Source organism: Scomber scombrus, chromosome 9, assembly GCF_963691925.1.
Source record: "Scomber scombrus chromosome 9, fScoSco1.1, whole genome shotgun sequence".
Taxonomy (NCBI): Eukaryota; Metazoa; Chordata; class Actinopteri; order Scombriformes; family Scombridae; genus Scomber; species Scomber scombrus.
The window spans coordinates 32,655,682-32,677,935 of record NC_084978.1 but is presented as its reverse complement, the minus strand read 5'-3'; the positions used below and the strand labels follow the sequence as shown (position 1 = coordinate 32,677,935).

Sequence of the window (22,254 nt, the reverse complement as noted above, 5' to 3'; positions counted from 1 at the left end):
TATTCAATATAGATAAATACAGCTCAGATCAGGGGCCTGTACTACGAAGCAAGTTCAACATACCCAGGATATATTTTTGTTAGCTGGCTTCACTGAGCCTAACATTGGCTGTACAGATGACCAGTACTACGAAACTGGTTATCAGTCAACCCAGGATTTTCCGATCAAGCTATGAGCGCGTTTATGTGAAAGAAGCGTAGTTTTAAGATATGAGTGACATCAGAACCATGAATGAAGTACTACATATGATATGAGATGAAACAGTGTAAGTACCTGTTGAGAACATTTTAGTGACAGCAAAAAGTCATTTTTTCAGTGTAGTAAAACGTAAACAACAGCTAATAATCATACAACAGAATAAGATGAAACACTAGAAATAATTTCCAAACATTAAAGTAGGCTAAGGCTTAAAATGCATGTAGGTATTATTATATATGACTTAAGTATAGAGTGAGGCTTTTTATTTTTTACTATTTAATGGGATGATGAAGTAACCATCTTAATATTTCACATAAAAGACTAAAAAAAATAATGCAAACAGTGGAAAAGTAGATATTGCTAATGTTTTACTTGTCACTTTATTACTCAGGAATTTTGTCCATGTCAGGATCCTGTGGGAATGATGACTCCTTTTTTCCAGTGATCTGATTGGTCAGTGGTCTGGGTGTTGACAGGTTGTGATTTGTTCCTCTGAAGAGCAGGTTAGCTGTTCAGCATAAGTTGCCATGGTGATGTACCCCAGTAAGAAGTGAACCACCGTCAAATCCCTGAAAACCCAGTTAAACCTGAAGTTACTCAGCTAACTCAAAATCCTGCTTCATAGTGCATGCCCCTTGTCTGGTTTCAGAATGAAACCAACACATGTCAAATGTAGGTCTCATGTCACATCTCTGTGTCAGTGGTTGTCCCATCTCTCTCTCTGTCTGTTTAGTCAGTGTGTAATACCAATCCAGTTCACCCAAATGCCAAAGTATGCAGGTGAAACCTATTTTACAAGTGTCGGCAGCCATTTAATACTATATTTAAACTGTATCACCATTATTTTTATTGTGATTACTATCATGGCCATCACTGACCATAATACATCTTAGCACCAGGAAAGAGAGAATGCTTAAGGGATCTGAATCAAATAGTAATTAAAATTGAATTAGTCATGAACATGATCAAAATGTAAATTAATGGGTAGGATGTGTATAAATCAAGAAATTGAAAAGAAAAGCCACATCCCTGCTTGTTGTGTACAACATTGGTCTGAATTAGTTTTTTTTCTAGATAACAATCTAGAAATGATCTCGAAAAAGATTAATTGAATTTGCACTTTTTCTCTAATGCAGACCTGCACCTTTAATTGAAATCCACAGCTCATATACTGAAAACAGTTTTTGCTGGTTGATAAATTGCACATCTTGTAAGTCTGAGTAATAGCTAGCAGCTTAGCAGTTAAACTTAACAGGGATGTTATGAGAATCCCTCATGTCCACTGAATTTGGCTGTATCACAACACATTTGTTGCAGTTCAAATTTCCACTGAAAGTCATTTTGCCTACATTGTTTGTGTTTTATTTGTCTCTCACTTCCCTTTGAAAACGTGTAAGAGCAATAAATGACACCCTGGCTTAACTGGTTTTGTTTTTTGAAGGAAAATGATTTAAGCAGACATGCTTTTTTAATTAAAAGTGGGTTAACTGAAGTTCTGCTGCGACGTCAACATCTGGCATTCAATGCCATATTGAAGAGCAAAAATACCAGGTCTATAAACAAAGACTACTTCATATTTTTATGAATTTATTCTCTGACTCTGATCACCTTCCTGGGTTTAGTCACTGTGTCTGGCATTGTGGAAATGTTAAATCGAACCCCGACTATTAAGACTTGAAGGCCTTCACCTAGTCATCATGAACTATATAAATGTAATATAAAAACACTCTTGGTTAGGGCTGGGCAATTAACCGAAAATATACCGAAACCGACATTTAAACCCTCTAACCGACGTAATCTTACTCATGTCGGTTATTACTTTCCCCGTGCTGTCCCCTTGAGGGAAGAAAAAAAAAACTATGCCTTGTAAGGAGAGGAGCACAAACACTGAGCCTTTGTACCGCAGCTTGTACCGAAACAGAATGCCGTGTCCGTTGTTTGGACACATTTTGGGTTCATTGCAGACGACATTGAACAGAAAGAAGTCAAGTGCAAGTACTGCAGAAAAACTATTTCAGCGAGCCAGGGTAACACCACAATCACGTTACCCAATATGAAGAGTGCATAGTGCAAAAAAAGAGGGAGACTGACAGGCACCCTACAACTAGTGCTTCCACAAAGCAACTGTCACTGTCACAGGCATTTACAAATGCCACAAAATATGCCAGCTTTAATAGTTGAGCATAAAAAAATATTTTAATAAAAATAATAACAATAAAAATAATCGTTCATTAATCGAGGTAAAAGCTTCAATTAGTCGTGATATTGATATTAAGTAATATCGCCCAGCCCTACTCTTGGTGTCTTAAATTTTCTTAAATCCTTTCCCTCATAAGTTGCCATGTTGTTTACATTGCAATGCAGTCTGGGTAGTGACGTCAAATGGTTGCAATGGTCTTTGGTCTGTTTACACTACAGCAAGACAAAGTCTTCTGTTCAGCCCTCTCTATTTAATCTGGAGTTCAAAGTAAGCGAGAAGGACAACAAAGAAGACATTACTGCAATTTTAAATCAAAATGATGATCAAAGAGGTGAGGAGGAGAGAGTGTGCAGCAGCTGCTCGCCTATGCTAACTGAGAGGGAGAATGTGTGTCGTAAAGAGCTCCGCTTAATGTCACCAGCTGTTTAAGGTAAGTGTTTGGATCAAACTGCATTGGTCTTATAGGAGAACACTTTACAATTACAGATCGCTGAGTCAAAGGTAAAACTGGTGGACAGTCAAGTTCCTCTGTGTTTATCAGGGTCATGTCTGATGGTTCACCTTCAGAGGCTGTAACTGCAGGAGCAGGTTGTTTAACGTTACATCCTAACAGGAGAGCATCCAGCATCTGGTTGTAGTCTTTGTAGTCTTTGCTTATAACCAGTAGCACCCGTTAGCTCTTATAACAGCTGTGCTGGACCAAATGCATCAATACTGAATGGCAAGAACACAGCTGCGGGATTAGGAAGTTCTATTCATCCACTAGCATTTTTCCACTTCTTTCTCCTCTTCTTATCGCTCAGAAAGCTGTAAAGAAGAGGAGAAATTTCAACTGGAAATTACAACCAAAAGCAGCACAGTCGCCTCTCAAACGCAATCAATTTAGGTAATCAACCTAGAGTTCAAAATATGTATTAAACATTGAGGATTTTTAAATAACGAAAATATTGAATGTGTTTCTAACAGCGTATTTTAGTAGGAGAAGGCAGTTGTAGTGTATTAAGGCATACAAGTCTTAATAGTAGGGGCTCCTTTTAACATCTCATGTGAAATTAGCTACCTCAGCAGTCATTGTTAATGCATTTATATATTAATAAGACAGATGCATGTCTTCTGCCTGCTTGTATGGCAGTTGTTGCAAACTATGGCAACACCTGCAGACTATACCAGTGCTAGGTGATTTTATAAACAAACAAGAAAAAAAGAAATCCAAAATGAAACATCAACAAAATGTCATGTGTCATTAAGCACTCATTTCATGTCAACTATCAATATTGACAAAAGAATTTCAGGCTCTCATGTGAGCTGCTCTGTTAAGATACACCTGGCCTGTAAAGGAGGCACGAGGAAGACACTTGGCTCATGTGTCTGGTAGACATGCAGCTAAATCCAGTGGACATGAGGGGTAACATGAAAATAGAGATACAAGCTCTAAGTACTGTATTTAAAAATCTCATCTGTGGAGCTGCAACTCAGGTTTTCTATATATCTAGTGACATTTTTGGGAATAGCTGTTAAAAATGGAAATACTGTTTAGGCAGTTCATATGGGCATCATGGCTTCCAACAGATGCAAGAACTGGCCAATTAATTAAAAACAATCCTGGGTACAGGTAAAACATTTGACTACCTAACCACCCCGCATTGTTGTTGGATTTTGGAGCAATATTCAATATTCAAGGAATTTCAAGCTGTCAACTTCTGTGGCCATGCACCTTACACTGGTGAATAGATTATAGTTAATTCAGTGGGTAAAAGCTGGATCAATGTGAGTGTATACACCATCAATAACAGTAGTCAGCAGAGCTGCATCACTCCAGTGTATAGTAGCAGAAGACACTACTAGAGGGAGATGTGTTGATCTGGAGCAGCTGGAATGGGAGAGGAAATAACATGACCTGAGATTACAGATTACTGGTACACAAACATATCCCCTGCACGCGCATACACGCATACACACACACAACTAGAACTCACTAAGTGAAACAACACAACATTAGTGTGTGTGTGTGTAAACTAGAGGGCTGTAAAATGACAATGTTCAATCCGCCCAGTGGCCTGGTGTGTACGTGTTTGTATGTGTGAGAGAAAGAGCAGTTTCCTGGTGGTCTAAATTCCTTTTTTGTCTGTCTGTCTGTCTGTATGTATGTGGTGTGTGTGTGTGTGTGTGTGTGTGTGTGTGTGTTAACAGCTATAGTTCCACAATGGGCCTGTGCCAACTCCACTGATTCAGTCATTCTGTCAGTCTAAGGTTGTAACAGTCCTTGGGGGGGGGGGGGGGGGGGGGGGGGGGGGGGGGGTTTCCATTGGCTCTCACAGCTACACCCAGCCCTCAGTTCCGCCTCTAGACGCTGGTGATTGAAGCAAGGCAGGTATTGGGCTTCTGGAGTTTCTCTGGTTGGGTGCTGGCAGGTTCAGGAATGGCTCGGAAGGAGAAAGGGGGACCGTTGCCAGTGGTGATGCCGAGGTGGCCAGGGCTCAGTGCCAGGTTCTGTCGACGGTTACTCTCCACTATGGAAGAGGTGTTAGATGCTAGGCTCTCCCTGGTTCTGCAAAGAGAAAGACACAGTGAGAAAATATGTAACCACACCAAAGGAAATGCTTGAAGCTTCCACTTCTGCTGGGGACAAAAAATAAACAGACAACAGGACTTCATTATTTCCCGTCGGATTGGGAAACACTCTTGCAGAACCTCGATACTATTGACAGAACTGTTTGTCAGTGACTACTTTCTTATATTCAAACTATCGTTTACTTAATCTTTGATGAGTTTTGTTTTTTTTCAGATTCAAATTACAATTTTGTTACAATTTATGTGGTTACTCTTTTGTTTTTTATTTTTTGCTTAATTGAACCAGTGAGAGCTTACATCAGCAAGTCCTCCTGGCCTTTGTCACTGTCTTAACTGGCTAGGAGAAGATACTTTATCAGATGCGTTTTTCAGGGTGGTCCTCAAGAGTATGCATGGATTGGGGAACATTGCTTGGATATTTATGAATTAATATTTGCATGGGTATGTATTAATCAATATTTAAAGTAAAATAATAAAGCTCTTCAAACTAGATTTTGATAGAGGACCCATGTTCATGACAGTGTCAAGATAACAGTAGCTCAAAATGCAGGTCTGATGTAGTAACTGATTTAGTAACGCTGAGGTCCATGGTTTTGAGATTTGTTCACCTTTATATTATATATTATATTCCGAAACTAAAAATGTTTTTTTTTTTTAATCCTACTTATTCACATCGAGTGTCTGTGTCTCTGAAGTGTGTAATTCATTTCAATTGTATAATTGCCTGAATTAATTGACAGTGGACTTAAGAAAGAAGTTTTTATTGTGCTTATCATTTTTTACTGACTTAATCTCAAACACACGTGTGTTTTGAAAATCAGTAGTGACAGAAAACTAGAGGCACAAAAGGTTGTCATATTTAGGAACAGCAATTTGTTACTATATTAACTACTGTATTTCCTCAAATAAAAGACTAAGCCGGGTCTTTGATAATGGCAGAGGCATGGTGGGCACGGACAAAAACAGGCCAGGGTAAAAACAAGGGTGGATAAACTCCTGGTGCTTTTTATATCATGGCAGTTAAGCATAAATAGTTGTTACCACCGTTACCTCACCTATATGCCCAAGATTGTTTAAATGGGATAGCAGCACATATTTAGTAATAATGATTTAAGCAACACTACATGAGCGTCATTTGGCTATGGCAGCAATATCTATACACATGCTACAGCTAAGTGGTCAACTGCCAAAACATTCCAGGTGTAATTTAAGTGCTAAAATTCTTTTTCTGCACATCAGAGTAAGTGGATTACCAGTAATACGATAACAAAAATTAACAGAGTAAAATGAAGTAGATAAGAAAACAATGAGGCTTTGTACAAAAAATGAGCAAATATACTGATCAAACAGAAGGAATTATAAATAAAGGCCTCTTTCTAATATATGCCTGTGTAGAGGGTGGGAAAAAAAGGTCTCTATTACAAGTTAATAGAAAATGACCCCCTCTATTCTTATTTAACAACATAAATACAAGGATTAAAGCTGACATTTGTTTTCCAGCCAAGTCAAAAGCTGTTCACTATCTACCATTTCATAGAAACCTTTTTGTGGTCGCTTCCTAGGATTTAAGGTAAACAGGGTGGAAACGCATAAGAAAACGGCAAATTGTTCTCCTGCTGAACAAGATTATATTTCATCCCGCTACTAACCATTGCTGCTCTTTTCTAAATAAAATGGAAAAGCTTACAGGCATTAATAAGGCATACTGCAGTCTGTATAACCAGGGGGGTCGGAGGCATAAATGTTCAATCAGAAATCCTTTGTGTGTTATTTTAGCATCTTATGGGCTTCAGAAAATAGTTAGGCATATTAACATTATAAAAACTCAAACGGTCCGTCAGACTGTTGCAGTGACACAGAGAGGATTTTTATTTTTCATTGATCTTTATTGCGCTCTTGTCTTGATGACAACATCCAGTCTCAGGATATAAGAAAATGGGTAATTTTTTGTTTCTATTTGCCAATGATTTATCTTTTATTATTCTCTCATAACAAGTGCAGTTTTCACCTCCAGTTTTCACCTGGTTCACTGTCTCTGTGTGAGCAGCACACACTGAGGGCTCAGTTCTGCCCGAGGTGATCCTTACCCCTCATTAATACAGAGATCATCATCATAGCCATAAAGAAGATCTCTCATTGAGCCTTTGCTTTCTTACATTGAACCAACCAAAACCAGCATAATGTCGCTGCCTTGTACAGTGAACACGCTGGCGTTACCGATTCAGAGCTTTGAGGTTGAGCTGCAGGGTTGAGTGGAGGTGTGTGGGGAAGTTTATTTGTGCTGTTGAACGTAACCCGCTGTAAACAATTTGAAAATAACGTTTTATTGATCTGATTCACCGGCTTTCTTACTGTCAGCGATCCCTCTCTTCATTCACTCTCTACCTCGAACCACAGCTAACACAACCGCGTCCTGTAGCCGCTTACTGGTGGAGCAACTCTGTCCCCTATTCAGTGTCCGGACCTTTCATACAGAACAGCGAGGCAGAATAAAGCAGCAGTATTCCTGCCGTGAACAGACTCTCTGAGAGCAGTGCGATGACAGCAAACTGCAGCAGAGGCTAACGCTGAGTCCTCTGTGCAGCAGACACAGAGACAGCGGTGGAGAGTTGTGACAACTTAACTCAGTCATTTAGATGCAGTACTCCTTACTTCCAACGCTATTTTAAAAATGTATTGATATTTGGAAATTGACTCGTGTATATCACCTTATGGCAGACCAATTGATGGAAATCCGTCTTAGCGACGGAAAACTTTAATACCTGTAAATAACTAGCTACTTTATAAGTTAGACTCTCACACATTACATTCAATTTAAATTGTTGTTATTCCATTTTGTGACAGTACGTGTCACTGCAATACCAGGTTCAATAAGAAACAGCCAACTCAAGCCTGTGTTAGTCATAGGCAGAATAAAATGGTGCTTGAGCTGGTCACACACTGATGAACCCAAGTCTGTTCCTTACTGCTCCACAGGTATGAAAAAGGTGGTGTAAAACAACTTAATCAACATACTACCTAGATGTTAAAAAAGCATTTGGCTTGAGTTTTGGGCTTTAATAGCGCTCAAAGAACGAGTTTGGACGTAGTTTGTGTGAATGTATTTTGTAAGCTAGCATCTAAGCTATTGTTTTCACTGCCTAGCTCAAATTGACATAATATGCAATAATGTGAAGATAAAGTATTTGGTTTTGATTTAATGAGCTATAAATACAATTTTTGTGAGCTTGTTGTGGTTTGTGGCACTGTAATTGTTTTAATGGCAGCCACCAGCAATTTAGCCACTGACACAGGTACCCCTAGGCTTGAGGCCGGTAACACCTGCTTCCAGCCTGGTACCCTATGCAGTTAAAGGTCCCGGCCACTATTTGAGTAAATACGGAATATTATTAATTTGCCTGCTAAAAAACAGCAATGGAGCCACAAGTGATTCGGAAAACAGCTGAAACGCAATGCAAGCAGATCCTGCAGACATCATCCTGTGGAGTCACAAAGAGTCCTGTCATAAATACCTATAGAGAAACTGGCTAACTGTACACTGTAGTAGTAGTAGTGTGCGCTGAATGTATTTATACCGCTACAGCAGCAGGGGCGGGGTTATGCTTCAGACCCGCCCACTAAATCCTGAACACAGAAATTTTGAAACACAGTTTGTGAAGCCTAGCTCCACAATTCAAATATAAATGGTTTAAATGCTTTTTACACACACTTTTAGAAATACATTTATGACCTATTTAATGTGTTTAGAAGAAAATGTCTGAATTCACTTTACACAGTCTTTAAGATTTGGACATTGAGGACTTCCGGTGGAGCGACTGAAGCGGATGGCCGCATAAATAATCCCCCCCGGTCGGTCGGAGTTTATTCCCCAATTTAAATACAAATACTCTCCAAACTTTGCTCTAATTAACGATGGAGGGGGAAAAACACAAGAAGGGCAAGGGTAAACAACCCAGGAAAGTGGAGAAGGGCGACAAATTGGCGACAGAAGGGGCCATAGTCGAGGAACACGGAGACGGTAATGGCAGAGGAGGACAACACACTGAGCTAGCAGCAGTGGATATGGAATCTAGCATTGCCATCATCCGCACAGACATAAAGACTATGGTCACGGATATGAAGTCTGAGCTGGGTAATTTTCGAGATAGCATCAGAGAACTTTGAAAAGGAGCTAGTTGACATAAGGGAGGAAATTCAACACAAGCTAGGTGAAGTAACAACCGACCTTAAAGACATTGAGGAGTGGACCGTGGGCCGTGGACTTCAAAGAGGCGCTGAGTCAGTCACTACAAACCCAGGATAGATTACAGATGAAGCTAACAGACCTGGAAGCACGTTCGAGGCGTAATAACATGCATTTATGGCATCTCAGAGGGAGCTGAAGAAAACAACATCCAGCAATTTATTGACAATATAATACTACAGTGTCACAGAGCACTCAGCCCTTATCCCCCAAAAGAGGCACAACCCAGGTCGGTGGTTGTATACTTTCACGAGTTTAAAACAAAAGAACTGGTGCTGCATTCTGAATGGGGAGGGAGATCTACTATGGCGACAGGAGGATTTATTTCGACCATGACTACCCTGCAGAAACGCTGACAAAAAGAAAGGCGTATCGGGCGCGCAGGTGGTCGAGTGGTTAAAAGCGCATGCCATGTAAGCGGCGGACCCTGGTTCGAGACCCAGCCGGCGGTCCTTTCTGCATGTCACACCCCCCTCTCTCTCCCGTAATTTCCTGTCTCTCTACTTTCAAATAAAGGCGTCTATGCCAGAGAAAATCTTTTTTTTTTAAAGAAAAAAGAAAGAAAGGCGTATGCGCAGATTAGGAGACTTCTGCGGGAAAAGGGATTACGGTTTCAGACACCACCGCCAGCCAAGCTACGAGTTTTCTTCGACAGTGGACCGGTAACATACGGGAGTGCAGCGGAGGATTTGAAGAAGAGGGGCTTCCCGCTTGAGCGTGAGAGCACTGCTGAATCCGGGATCTGCTGGATCCTGGAGAAAGTATGGAAAAACACCTGCCGACGTCCAGCGAGCGTCCAAGTGTTGTACTACTTCAAAATGGAGGTCTACCTGAGTTTTTTATTCTATTGGCTTGTTTTATCTTGCAATGTTTCGAGTTTGTTTTATAGTTTAAAAACAGTTCAAGTTCGGTCACCAATAACATGTCATTCACCTACCTGTGTTAACTGTGGGATTAAATGCAATGTCAGGAATATGGGGTAGTTACTGTCCTGTCTCTGGATTTTAAGTTTCCTTTTGGCATTGTAGCACATCCTAGTGGTGATTTAGTTTGCAGTAGGTTTACATGTGGTCTGAAAGTAGACATCAAGCAGACCAAGGAGCAGACGCATGTCTCATCTGCCACCATCCTATTGTTTGAGCTTGTGAAAGCATCATCTGTAAGTTTCTAAGTTATGTATCGTTATGTTTGGATTATATTTGATGATATTAGGAATGAGGATGCTTTTGTTAACCTTTTAAGATTTATGTTGAAAATTGTGAAATTTAACATGTGCTTTTCTCGTTAATAATAGTATTGCACTCAAGAATTGACTATTTTTTTTTTTACATATAACAGACATCGACTCAAGGAATGCAGTATAGGGATTCGAGATGTCTCTGACCTGTTTATCTAACCCTGCACCTAGACAATAAAAAGAAAAACACGTTTTGGTGACTTAATTCAAGTATCTTAAATGATAGCACATATAAGAACTATGTACAGAAGGAATTTAAAGATTACATGGCAGTAGTGGTCTTCGATATGAGCGAATTGGGCAAGCGAATTGGGCAAGCGCCCAGGGTGGCATTTTGTCATGACTCATGGGGGGCGGCACAAGCTCTTTGTAAAAAAAACCCAAAACCTTTACACCGCGAAGCCGTTTTCTATTATTTGCACGTCAAGTCAATTTATCACTCTGTTGTGCACGCTTCCCTGCTTGCTGAGATGGTGCCGCGCTCACAGAAGCTGTGAGAGAAGGGGAGGGAGGGACAGTTCACCTCTGGGTCTCCCTACTGGAACAGGCAGGGGAGAACGGGGGATCCACATAATAGAGCAATACTCTAAAGTCAGTCACACCTCGACTTTCTTCCAAATAACGCACATTTCATTCATAATATTATAAATACAGGCTTATAGTTCATGCACATTTTTATTTTTACAAAAGAATCTCTCTTCACCTTCAAGGTGAATTGGTTTAGTCTTGTGCCATTTAAACAGTGTGTTTGCTGTAATAATTAGATTCTCTTCAGTGTTTTTCCATTTGTGTACAAATGATTTGTGCTATTAAGAATATTTATTCTCTATTGTATTTGTATTATATTATTATTGTTGCTTTCTGCTCTTCTTAAAGCTAAAAAAGACTGTAAAGAAAAGCTAGAAAGTAAGCTTGGTTCTAAGGACAGTAGAGAGCTGTGGCGTGGCTCTCAATTAATGACCAACTATAAGATGAACCATGCTTGACTGGATACTGATCCTAACCTGCCTGATAAGCTGAACAACTTTTACTGTAGGTTTGAAACCACAAATAGCTCACACCTTTCTACTGCGAATCCATCCAAACCTAGTGCTCCACCACTTTTAATCGGAGAGCATGAGGTTAGAAACCTGTTATGCAGGCAAAACAGTAGAAAGGCAGCTGGCCCCGACCAAATTTCATCTGCTAGTCTTAAATACTGTGCATATGAATTGGCTCCTGTTTTAACTTACATTTATAACTGCTCTCTTACTCAGCAAAAGGTTCCAAAATGTTTCAAATCTGCTGTGATTGTACCTGTGCCTAAGAAACCCAATGGAAGCTGTCTGAATGATTATAGACCTGTGGCTTTAACATTTGTCATAATGAAAATATTCGAACGCTTGGTTTGTAACCATTTGTCCAGTATCACTCTAGAACCATATCAGTTTGCATACTGAGCTAACAAGTCTGTTGATGATGCTGTTTCTCTGTGTTTACATTTTATTCTGCAACATCTAAAGGGTCCTGGTAACTATGAAAGTGTTCTTTTTATCAATTACAGTTCAGCTTTTAATATGATTCTGCCATCTAGATGATAAGCTCCTTCATATGGGTGTTGATAAGTCATTGTGCCGGTGGATATTTGATTTTTTTTTACAGGGAGAGTGCAGGTGGTTAAGAGCTGCAACAAAACATCAAAACCCCTGACTGTCAGCACTCGGGCCCCCCAGGGGTGCATTCTGTCCCCTCTCCTGTTCTCACTATACACTAATGACTGTATCTCACATCATCAATCAGTTAAATTGTTCAAATTCGCTGATGACACTACAGTAATGGGTTTAATTAATAGAAATGCGGAATCAGAGTATAGAAATCATATCTCATTTCTGCTAGACTGGTGCAGTGCAAACAATCTGGAACTCAATGTGGGTAAAACCAAGGAAATGGTTGTGGACTTTCGTACTAAACATGAGGACCACCCACCCTTGACTATCAACAGCATAGAAGTGCAGCGGTTACACAGCTTTAAGTTTCTGGGAGTGACCATCATGTCCACCTTGAAATGGAAGGACAATACCTGTATGATTTTAAAGAAAGCTCACCAGACTATTCCTTTTAAAACAGTTGAAAAAGAGTGGGGTGTCTAGCAAAGGATTGCTACAGTTTTACCGGGCAGCTGTGGAGAGTATTCTCACCTATGCTGTAACTGTCTGGTTTGGAAATGTGACTGTAGAGGAGGAGAAGCAGCTGAACAAGGTGGTGCGCACCGCATCAAAAACCACTGGGTGTGAGGTTCCATTGCTCTCAGAAATCTACAAGGCCAGGTTGCAGAAAAGAGGCCTAAAGATTTTAAGGGACCCCTCCCAACCAGCTAACTGCCTACTGAACTTTTTCCCCTCTCATAAAAGACTGAGAAACATAAAAGCAAGAACATCAAGATTTAAGAACAGCATGTACCCCCAAGCTGTACGACTTTTTAATAGCGAAGTTTTATATATGATTTGAATTATTTATTGTTTATCGCATTGTGCACTTTAACATGCATTATGCACTTTATTCAGCTGCTGCTGCTCTACCTCAGCAGGTGCCTTAGTACTGTTTTTCTATGTTCTATTTATTTATTTTATCTTGGAATGCTGAGAGTGAATGTTGGTGTATTTGTGAGACCCACAGAAACAAATTCAAATTCATTCAAGTTAGAACCGCCACTGCTACATGGATAACATCAATGATGGTGAAGTATTGTCAAGTGTTTTGTGGGATGCTGCTAAATCAGTGATCAGAGGAAAGCTTATTGCCTACACATCACATAAGAAAAACAAAAGAGATAAAAAGCTGTCTGATCTACAAGAAAATCTGAAAGTGTTAGAGAGGGAACATGTTGACGGGAAAGATCCCCACATCCTAAATAAAATCAACACCATCAAAAAGGAACTAAATGATGGACTCTATGAGAAGGAATTAGAGAAAAAAGCCAAGTTTGTTAAGCAGAGATATTATGAGAATGGCCCTAGGGCCCTGAAACTCCTTGCATAGAGGCTAAGGAAGCAACAAGCAGAGAGTTCTATATTTGAAATCAGAGACCCTAGAACTAAAAAAGCGTGCCACAAATTAGAGGACATAGAACACATTTTTGAAAACTACTACAGGGAACTATATAGGGAACTGAATAGAACTAGCCCTCAGGAAATAAATACATTTCTAGAATCACTAGATCTACCCTCCATAGGTGAAGAACAGAATAAAGCCCTTACGGCAGATATCACAAAGGAGGAAATAGAAAAGGCAATTTCTAAGTTGAAAGCCAATAAAGCGCCGGGAACTGATGGCTTTCCGGCCGAATGGTATAAGGCCTTTAAAGAGCAAATAATGCCCATACTCTTGGACTGCTTTAACCACAAACTCAAAGAAGGTGATCCACCAAGAACATAGAGGAAAGCAATAATTTCAGTTATTCATAAAGAGGGGAAGGCTAAAAAAAAAAAGTGTAGTGCATATAGACCAATTTCTGTACTGAATATTGATTATAAGTTGTACGCGTCAATACTGGCTAAAAGAGTAGAACATATAATACCAGAACTAGTGGATCCAGATCAAACAGGCTTTGTGCATGATAGACAGACGCAAGACAATATTAGACGGGTGCTATATGTACTTCATCATGTGACTAAGGGAAATAACAGAGCTGTAGCACTCAGTCAAGATGTTGAGAAGGCGTTTGAGTCGGTTCACTGGGAGTACCTACAGTTGTGACCAAAATGATTAGCCCCCCTTGTGAAATTAGACACAATTCTTGATTTCTCCATGGAAATGGCCATTAACAGCACGTGTTTATTATTGTGGAAACAAATACGCTACATAGATAAAAGTTGACAAGTTTGATTAGGTTATTTTATTGATACAATGAATTGAAACAAAAAAGGGCAACAATGAGAAATCCAAAATTATTAGCCCCCTGGCCATTAATAGTCAATAGTGTACCCTTTCTGAGCCACAACTGACGACAACCTCTTAGAGTGGTTCTTTACTAGGTTGGTACAGGTCTCCTGAGGGATTTTGGCCCATTCTTCCATTGCAAATTGTTCCAGTCGGTCCAAATTGCGTGGTTTCCGAGCATGGACATTCACTTTGAGCACCCGCCACAGATTCTCAATAGGATTGAGGTCTGGGCTCTGTGCGGGCCACTCCAGGACCTTGGTTTTGGTATCCTTCAGGAACTGTTGGACCAATTTCGATATGTGCTTCGGGTCATTGTCTTGTTGGAAGACCCAGCGACGACCTAAGGATAAACTACGAGCAGATTTCTGCATAATATCCCTCAAAATGTCAACATAATTTTCTTTTTTCATGATGCCATGCACCCGAACAAGGCTCCCTGTGCCTGAGGCTGCAAAACAGCCCCACAGCATGATGCTCCCACCACCATGTTTAACTGTGGGAACTGTGTTCTTAGGGTTCAAGGCCTCTCCCTTTCTTCGCTTAACATAAGCAACATCCATGTGCCCAAACAATTCCAGTTTAGTCTCATCAGACTAAAGCACAGACTTCCAAAACTCATCTTTACCTTTCACCTGTTCACGGGCAAACCTCAGTCTGGCTTTGATGTGCCGCTCTTTGAGTAAAGGGGTTCTTCTTGGACGATGGCCCTGAAGCCCACCACGATGGAGAGCCCTCACAACTGTGCTCCTTGAAACATCAACTCCAGAAGAGGCCAGGTCAGCAACAATCATCTTGGCAGATGTCCGGGGATTCTTGCTGACATCTCTGACAATTTTCCTCTCTAGAGTTCTTGAAATCTTGAGCTTACGACCCCGCCCAGGTTTGTTTCTTACAGAATTTGTCTCCTTGTACTTGGCAATGATGCAACGTACAGCGGTTCTAGACACTGTGAAACGCTTGGAAATGGCAGTATAGCCTTCCCCCTTATCATGAGCCTCCACTATCTTCTTTCTGAGTTCAAGACTGATTTCCTTTGTCTTTGGCATGGTGAGTAAAAGTAGTCCCTCTCAATAATGTGTTCAAGTGCCCTGTTCCTTGGAGTCCTTTTATGCTGATTGAATGTCCAAGTGTTGTGAGGAAGCCAATTGACTGCACAGGTGTGGTTTGAAAGCTGATTGGTTAATTAGGTGTGTTTTTGAAAGCAAGAATTCACATGGGGGGAAATATTATTGACCACCCCATCATGGGGGCTAATATTTTTGACATCCCCATTTTTCTCTATATTTCATATAAAGCAAGCCTAAAATGTTATTTTATATTCCAAAATGTACCAAAAGCTACTAAAAAGCACTGGTGAATGTTTGATTATATCGAGTTTTATCAATGCTGCAAACATTTGGAAGAATTTTAGGAAAATGTTCCATAATTCCTGGGGGGCTAATAATTTTGGTCACAACTGTATATCTGACGCTGAGAAAATTTGGACTTAAAGATGACTCGATTAGATGTTTTAAAAAACCTTATACTTTTCTCCAGAAGCCAGAATAAAAATGAACGGACATCACTCACAGCCCATTGAACTGGAGCGAGGTTGCCGGCAAGGTTGTCCTCTCAAGCCATCTCTTTTTTCCATATTTATCGAACCCTTAGCACAGTCAATTAGGGATGACCCGGCAATAAAAGGAATAATGGTCAGAGGCTTGGAGCAAAAGATTTGTCTATATGCAGACGACGTGTTACTGCTTATAACAGCATTGATTAGCATCCCTAGGTTGATGTCTACACTAAAAGACTTCGGAACCTATTCTGGATATAAATTATATGTGCAAAAAAACCCAAATTTTAAGCTATAACTACACCCCTCAGAAAGGCATGCTAAATAAATTGGATTTTAAATGGAACTCATCGGAAATTAAGTACCTGGGGATTTGAATACCGTAAGATCTATCCAAAAAATATATGAAAGAAACTATGGTCCCATAAGTAAAACCATCATGTCAGATATTGACAGATAGTCTCAGCTGCCCTTAGACATGCACAATAGGATAAAAACAATAAAAAATGAACCTACTTCCCTGACTCTTATACCTTTTTCAATCCCTGCCAGTAATGGTTACACCAAAGCAATTTAGCTAATGGGATAAATGGATCTCAAGATTCATATGGGCGGGTAGAAGGCCAAGGATTCAATTCAAAACTTTGAAACTGTCTCAAGAGAAAGGGGGTAGATCCCTACCATGCTTATCAGACTACTATAAGGCAGTGCAATTAATACCACTGGCATGCTGCTGTAATCCAAATTATACAGCAAAATGGAAGGATTTGGAAACTTCACAATTAGATATACCGTTACAATCTATACTGGTAAGTAAAATACTGTATGAGCAGCATTCTAGTGGGCTGAATCAATGGTCTAAAGTTTGCCTTCGAATTTGGCTTAAGGAATGTAAATCACAAGTAGTTGAAAGGCAGTCTAAACTGCTGAGATGGGTTGCTTTTGACCCCGAATTCAAGCCTGCAAGGATAGACGGGAGGTTTAAACATTGGTATAGAAGGAGAATCACTACTTTCACTACTTCAATTTCATCGAAGGGAGAATTTGATAATTTTCAGAAAAATTTCGGATTCATATGGATTAGAAAAATTGGATTTCTTTAGGTATCTTCAAATCAGGACTTATTTTAATGATGAGATAAAACCAAAAGAGGAATGTGAGACTAACTTAATTGACATATTTATTGACATGTACAAAAAAAAAAAGGACAATAAGAAACTTTCAACACTGTACTTCTGTATTCAGATATGGTTAGATTAAAATGGGAGAAAGAATCTGGAACTGTCATCACAGACGAAGAGTGGTTGAATATGTGCTCTGTGCAGTCAACTTCCACTAGTTCTGGTTTTTGGAGAGATTTTTGCTGGCGGAATCTGGTTAGGTATTTCATCATTCCTAAGCTAAAATGTGTGCAGACAGGGGAGACGGTCCAGAGGTCTATGTTGGAGGAACTGTGGAGAACAGCTAGCAGACCATTTTCATATATTTTAGAGCTGCCCAGCTATTCAGCCATACTGGCAAGAGATTAAACGGGTTATACAAAATATTATTGCCGATGAAATTCATTGCTCTATTTGGGCAATATTGCACCCCATTTACTGGTGCGAGACAAATATCTTTTAAAAATACTATTAGCAGCCAGCAAGAAAGCTGTAACCCGAAAATGGTTGCAGGCCACACCTCCAACAGAGGTAGACTGGATAGATACTGTGACTAATATTCAAAATATGGAAAGGATGACCTTTTCGCTAAGTCTACGGATAGACAAGTATTTACAATATTGGGAAAAATTGATTATGTTTGCGACCACAAGAGATGTTCACTGAGCCATTACTGTATGAACTGACTTGTATCTCCATCAGTATGTCTGTATGAGGGTCAATGACGTGACTATGACATTTTCAGTCTAACTGCATTTTTTTCAGTTAGAAAAAGGTTTAAATTGATTTTTAAAAATACCATATATATGTAGTACCTTTCCTTTATATGAAATCACTTTAACTTTTCAAAAACCACAAGTTATTAGTAATTTTTCTGTTATTTAAAGTGACAAAATATCATGTGGTGCGACCAATAATACCAATAACTGTATTAAATTCAGAGTAAAATATCACTTTTAATATTAATCACTGATACAGTACGCTTAACTGAATTGTATTTTTAAATTTTTTCAATCATTTTTAAGCAATTTACAGGAAAAATAAGTCTTACATACATTTAAGAAGGCAACTGTGACATTATAGAACATAAATATGAGATTATTATTTACAAAAACTTAACACATGCAAATAATTTGTTTCGAAACACTTAAATTCATTTATTTTAAGATAGATCATGGTCGCACCACATGACTTTTTTAAGGTCAGTTCTAATTCATCGAGATGGGAAAACACATAAAACACCTAATTTACTATTTTCATATGTATTTATGTGTACTCAACCTTTCTTAATGTTTGAATTACTGCAATAGATATTCCCATATTTATTATTTTTAAATAAATCCTTATACGTCATTGACCCATGAATGTGTTGGTGACCAACTGTTTGTTCCATGTTTTTTTATGAATGCTGTATGTGGTTTATGTTCTTTCTATAAAAATAAAGTATTGGGGAAAAAAAGAAAATATTTGGACATTATTGTGTGATTATAACAGGGATTTTGCAGGATTACACACACACACACACACACACACAAAACATATTCACTGTGGTGGAATTAATAGCCTCCAATGATTTGGGTCAGATAGACCTCGTCAGTTATTAACTACTTTTCCACTCTTTTCTTCCAGCTCTAAAATGCATTTTATCTGTTTTCAGTTACATCTCAGAAAATGCATTTTAGAGCTGGAAGCCGTTAACTCCTGCTGCCGCTCTTAGCCACTGCTACTGCTACAACTGCTACTGCAAAGTGCTGCTGCCACTGCAAGCTTCTGCGGTAGCAGCAATTTTTCCAATCTTTAAGCACCACCTACAGACTTGTTCAGCATCCCCATCTGTATAATTCTGCTGAATTTGGATTTCAAAGAATATTACATTAAAAAGATGGCAGTTAATTAATAGCATGGTGGTGTTTTACTATTGGCCACAAGATGGAGCTATTTGTGGCATGTTTCACTATGTTGTGCGCATTCTCCCGGAGAACTTGTGTACCAACTTAATTTTATTAAAGATAACACAATTGCAGATATATCATTTTACAATGTTACTGAAGTGCCTACTGTAGGTAGAAATGTATGAAATGTTACACTCATGCAATGTGACTGTTTGGTTGCAATCCAATTAAGTATTGGGGAGTTATGGCCCATTAAGTAAATAAGGCCATGCTTTCAAAAGTTCTCAAACAGAAATGTTTTTTCATATATTTTATTTTCAAAAGAAAGACACCATAAACAAGACCTTTTCATGAATACAAAAATACAACTTGGTCGCAAAATCAGTTATCAGCCTTTTTAAATTTGTTTTCCAACATAATAAAAAATAACAAATCTGAAAAACAAAAGACAGCTATTTGCAAATGAATATGCACAGTTTCTTTGAGTCTGCAAAAAAACATTCCGTCCTGCCAAGAAGCCTTCAGGAGAGTTGAAGAAGGTGCAAAAGACCTCCCGCACATTACAGGCCTCCCTTGATGCCCTGTTTCCTTCTGTGTTTCTTACTGGGGCCATCTGCTCTGCCTCATCTGGCAACCTCTGGTTTTCACTAGGGTTAAGACAGGTAGTTGCATGCAGCCACCACAAGTGTGTCTCCTTTTGGTGGGTGAAGTTTGATTCTGCAATGAAATATTCTCCAGCTTTAGGACAGAATGTCAAAGGCATTTTCCAACACCATACTTGCTCTTGACAGTCTGTAGTTGAAAATACTGTTTTGATGAGTGAGGTTCTGTCTGGGGTATGGTCTTACCCAATATGGCTTGAGTGGGAAATCTGCATCACCCTGGTATCAATTCCTCCAATCCAGTATACACTCCACCATGATGGTGGTGCTTGTATGATAACATGTTTTCCATCTATTGCTCCTTGGCAATTTGGGAATTTTAATTTTCCCCAGAAGCCCTGTGCCTCCTTCCAAGTGTCTTTTGCTGGCCTGGGTAGAAACCTCTCCATCATCACTTTTTTTTTATTTTATTTTTTTTTTTCATAAATGGTGCACACACCATATAGACAGACTTTATTACAGCTGTGTACCTTATGTGATAGCTGAATGCTAGGCTGACCAGTGAGTCCTCAGAAACCAATTACCTGTGAGTGAAAAAACAAGCAAAGAGAAGTTACATGTGAAATTATTTTATTCTCCTGTGTCTCTTTGTTCCAGTCAACATTTGCAAGTAAAGATGAAATGCATTAAGAGATGCTTATGTGAAAAGCAAAAAGAAAATCTGTGGATCAGCAGGTGGCATTCAAAAGGACTGGAAGTAGGGTCGCCAACCGCCCCTTGAAATAACGGAATCGTCCCGTATTTAGAAAAGAAATTGCGTGTCCCGTATTGAGCTGAAAATACTTTGTCCCGTATTTCCGCGAGAATCAAAATAGTCTGTAAAATGTCAATGGAATCAATGAATGACAGGGCGTTTTATATGAAAATTTATGGTATTCTTATTGCCAGCCCTGTCCTGGTCTGTGACCAATGAGCTGACAGCACACTCACACACAAGAATGACAATGCAGAATCCGGCTCTTTTCATTGGTCGAGGGACCGTTGTTGCAAGAAGATACCGGAAGACAAGATTTTGAGGTACAAAGTGTTTATGTTTACAACTTTTCCACAGACTTTCTGTTTGCACTTTTCTTATTGCACTAAATGTGCACTATTACAAGAATTTTCTGCTTTCTATTGTTTTTTGTTATTTTATTCTGTTACGTTAAGCAGGACTGCGTTCTGTTAGAAGAAAGATATTTATTTTATTCTGTTAAGTTGAGCAGGACAGATTTAAATAAATAAATGGTTGAATAATAATTAGTTTTCCATGTATTCGTATCACTAAAAACCTCCCGGCTTTCACTAAGCCGGGAGGGGTGAACGCAATCGGGTCAGCCGGCCCTGCCAACTAGGTGTCCCTATATTTATTTTTCAGGGAGTTGGCAACCCTAACTGGAAGTAAGCAGATATGATGGCTTTACTTTTGCCCAACCTATAGCCTAGATAGTATGTATGAAATTTTCATGAAATTACTGAAGTCTTTAAAGTCTGTGTAAAGTAAGAATAAATATGCGCAGGCTAAGAAAATCAGGAAAAATGAGAGGGTGAGAAAACAGTTTAAGGCTCTATCTCCACAATTCAGTACTGCATAGTTATCAGCCTTTTCACATGTTTTCTGAAACCATGTGTTTAGAAGTAAATCAATGAATTGACTTTACACAGACTTTAAGAATATGATAACAGTATTGGTGACTATAGCAACATTGTAATTTTTCATGGTGAATTGCAGCATCCTAACTTAGCAAAGGCTTCTGTCCTTTAGCTCTCCTCCTCTCTTTTACTGGTAGGCCATTGGCAGTTTTAAATGTGCTATATAAATAAAGATGACATTGACATTGACTTGGTGTGTCATATATTCAGCTATTCCTCTGCCTCCTTTAGTGAAAAAGGTAATGTAATAAATTAATTTATTTGGAGTGTTGGAGGCAAGGCTCAGTGAATTCAAATCACAGCTCCATAGCATGGAAACCCAATCGTTAGCTAATGTAGTTAGCCAGCCCCTTGTAGCCAGGGTGAGCCAATGTAGTAGCTCCTAGCTAGTAGACCCGTAGCTCCTACTCCCATGGTAGTACCCAAGCAGCCGAGAAACAAGGGTCGCTAAGTGACTGTCTAAAGGAAGCACAGCCCTAAGCAGAAGCTCACGGTTCAACACACTTCATGTTTCAAACATCAAAACTGCTGGCTAAGGATCAACGTAAATATGGTAATGTCAATTCAGCGTGACTCATATCTACAAATAAGGCAAAATAGCACAGCATTAGATATATGTCAAGCCATATAAATAAATAATGTAATCTCAGATTATCATATTGATTTATTTTGTCTTACTGTAACCTGGCTGTATCATGAAGACTATGTAAATGAATCCACTCCTCCCAGTCATATTAATACTCACATTCCTCCCGACCGACTTGGGAGATGGAGTTGCAGCCATTTTCAACTCAAGCCTAATAATTAACCATAGACCTAAACCTCATTATAACTTATTTGAAAGCCTTGTTCTTTGCCTTTCACATCCAGCCTAGAAAACGTAATAGCCAGTTTTATTTGTTATAATGTACCGTTCTCCTGGCCCATATTTGTATCTGTTTTCTCAGTTTTTTATCAAACTTAGTCCTTAGCACTGATGAAGT

At 39.2% G+C, this 22,254-nt stretch overlaps 1 protein-coding gene and 1 long non-coding RNA gene across 3 annotated transcripts in view; both read right to left on the bottom strand.

Annotated features, from left to right (window-relative positions):
- Window positions 1-4,741: 4,741 nt before the first annotated feature.
- Window positions 4,742-22,254, bottom strand: part of LOC133985502 (storkhead-box protein 2-like) — a 165,193-nt gene continuing 147,680 nt past the window's right edge. For both annotated transcript variants that reach the window (XM_062425160.1, XM_062425161.1), the window contains exon 4: window positions 4,742-4,946. In XM_062425160.1, coding sequence (XP_062281144.1) covers window positions 4,742-4,946 — 205 coding nt within the window. The remainder of the gene's footprint in view (window positions 4,947-22,254) is intronic.
- Window positions 19,279-21,015, bottom strand: LOC133985509 (uncharacterized). The gene is made up of 3 exons (XR_009925471.1): window positions 20,110-21,015; window positions 19,826-20,008; window positions 19,279-19,694 (listed from the first exon to the last, which is right to left on the bottom strand). It is a non-coding gene; the product is annotated as an uncharacterized LOC133985509 (long non-coding RNA).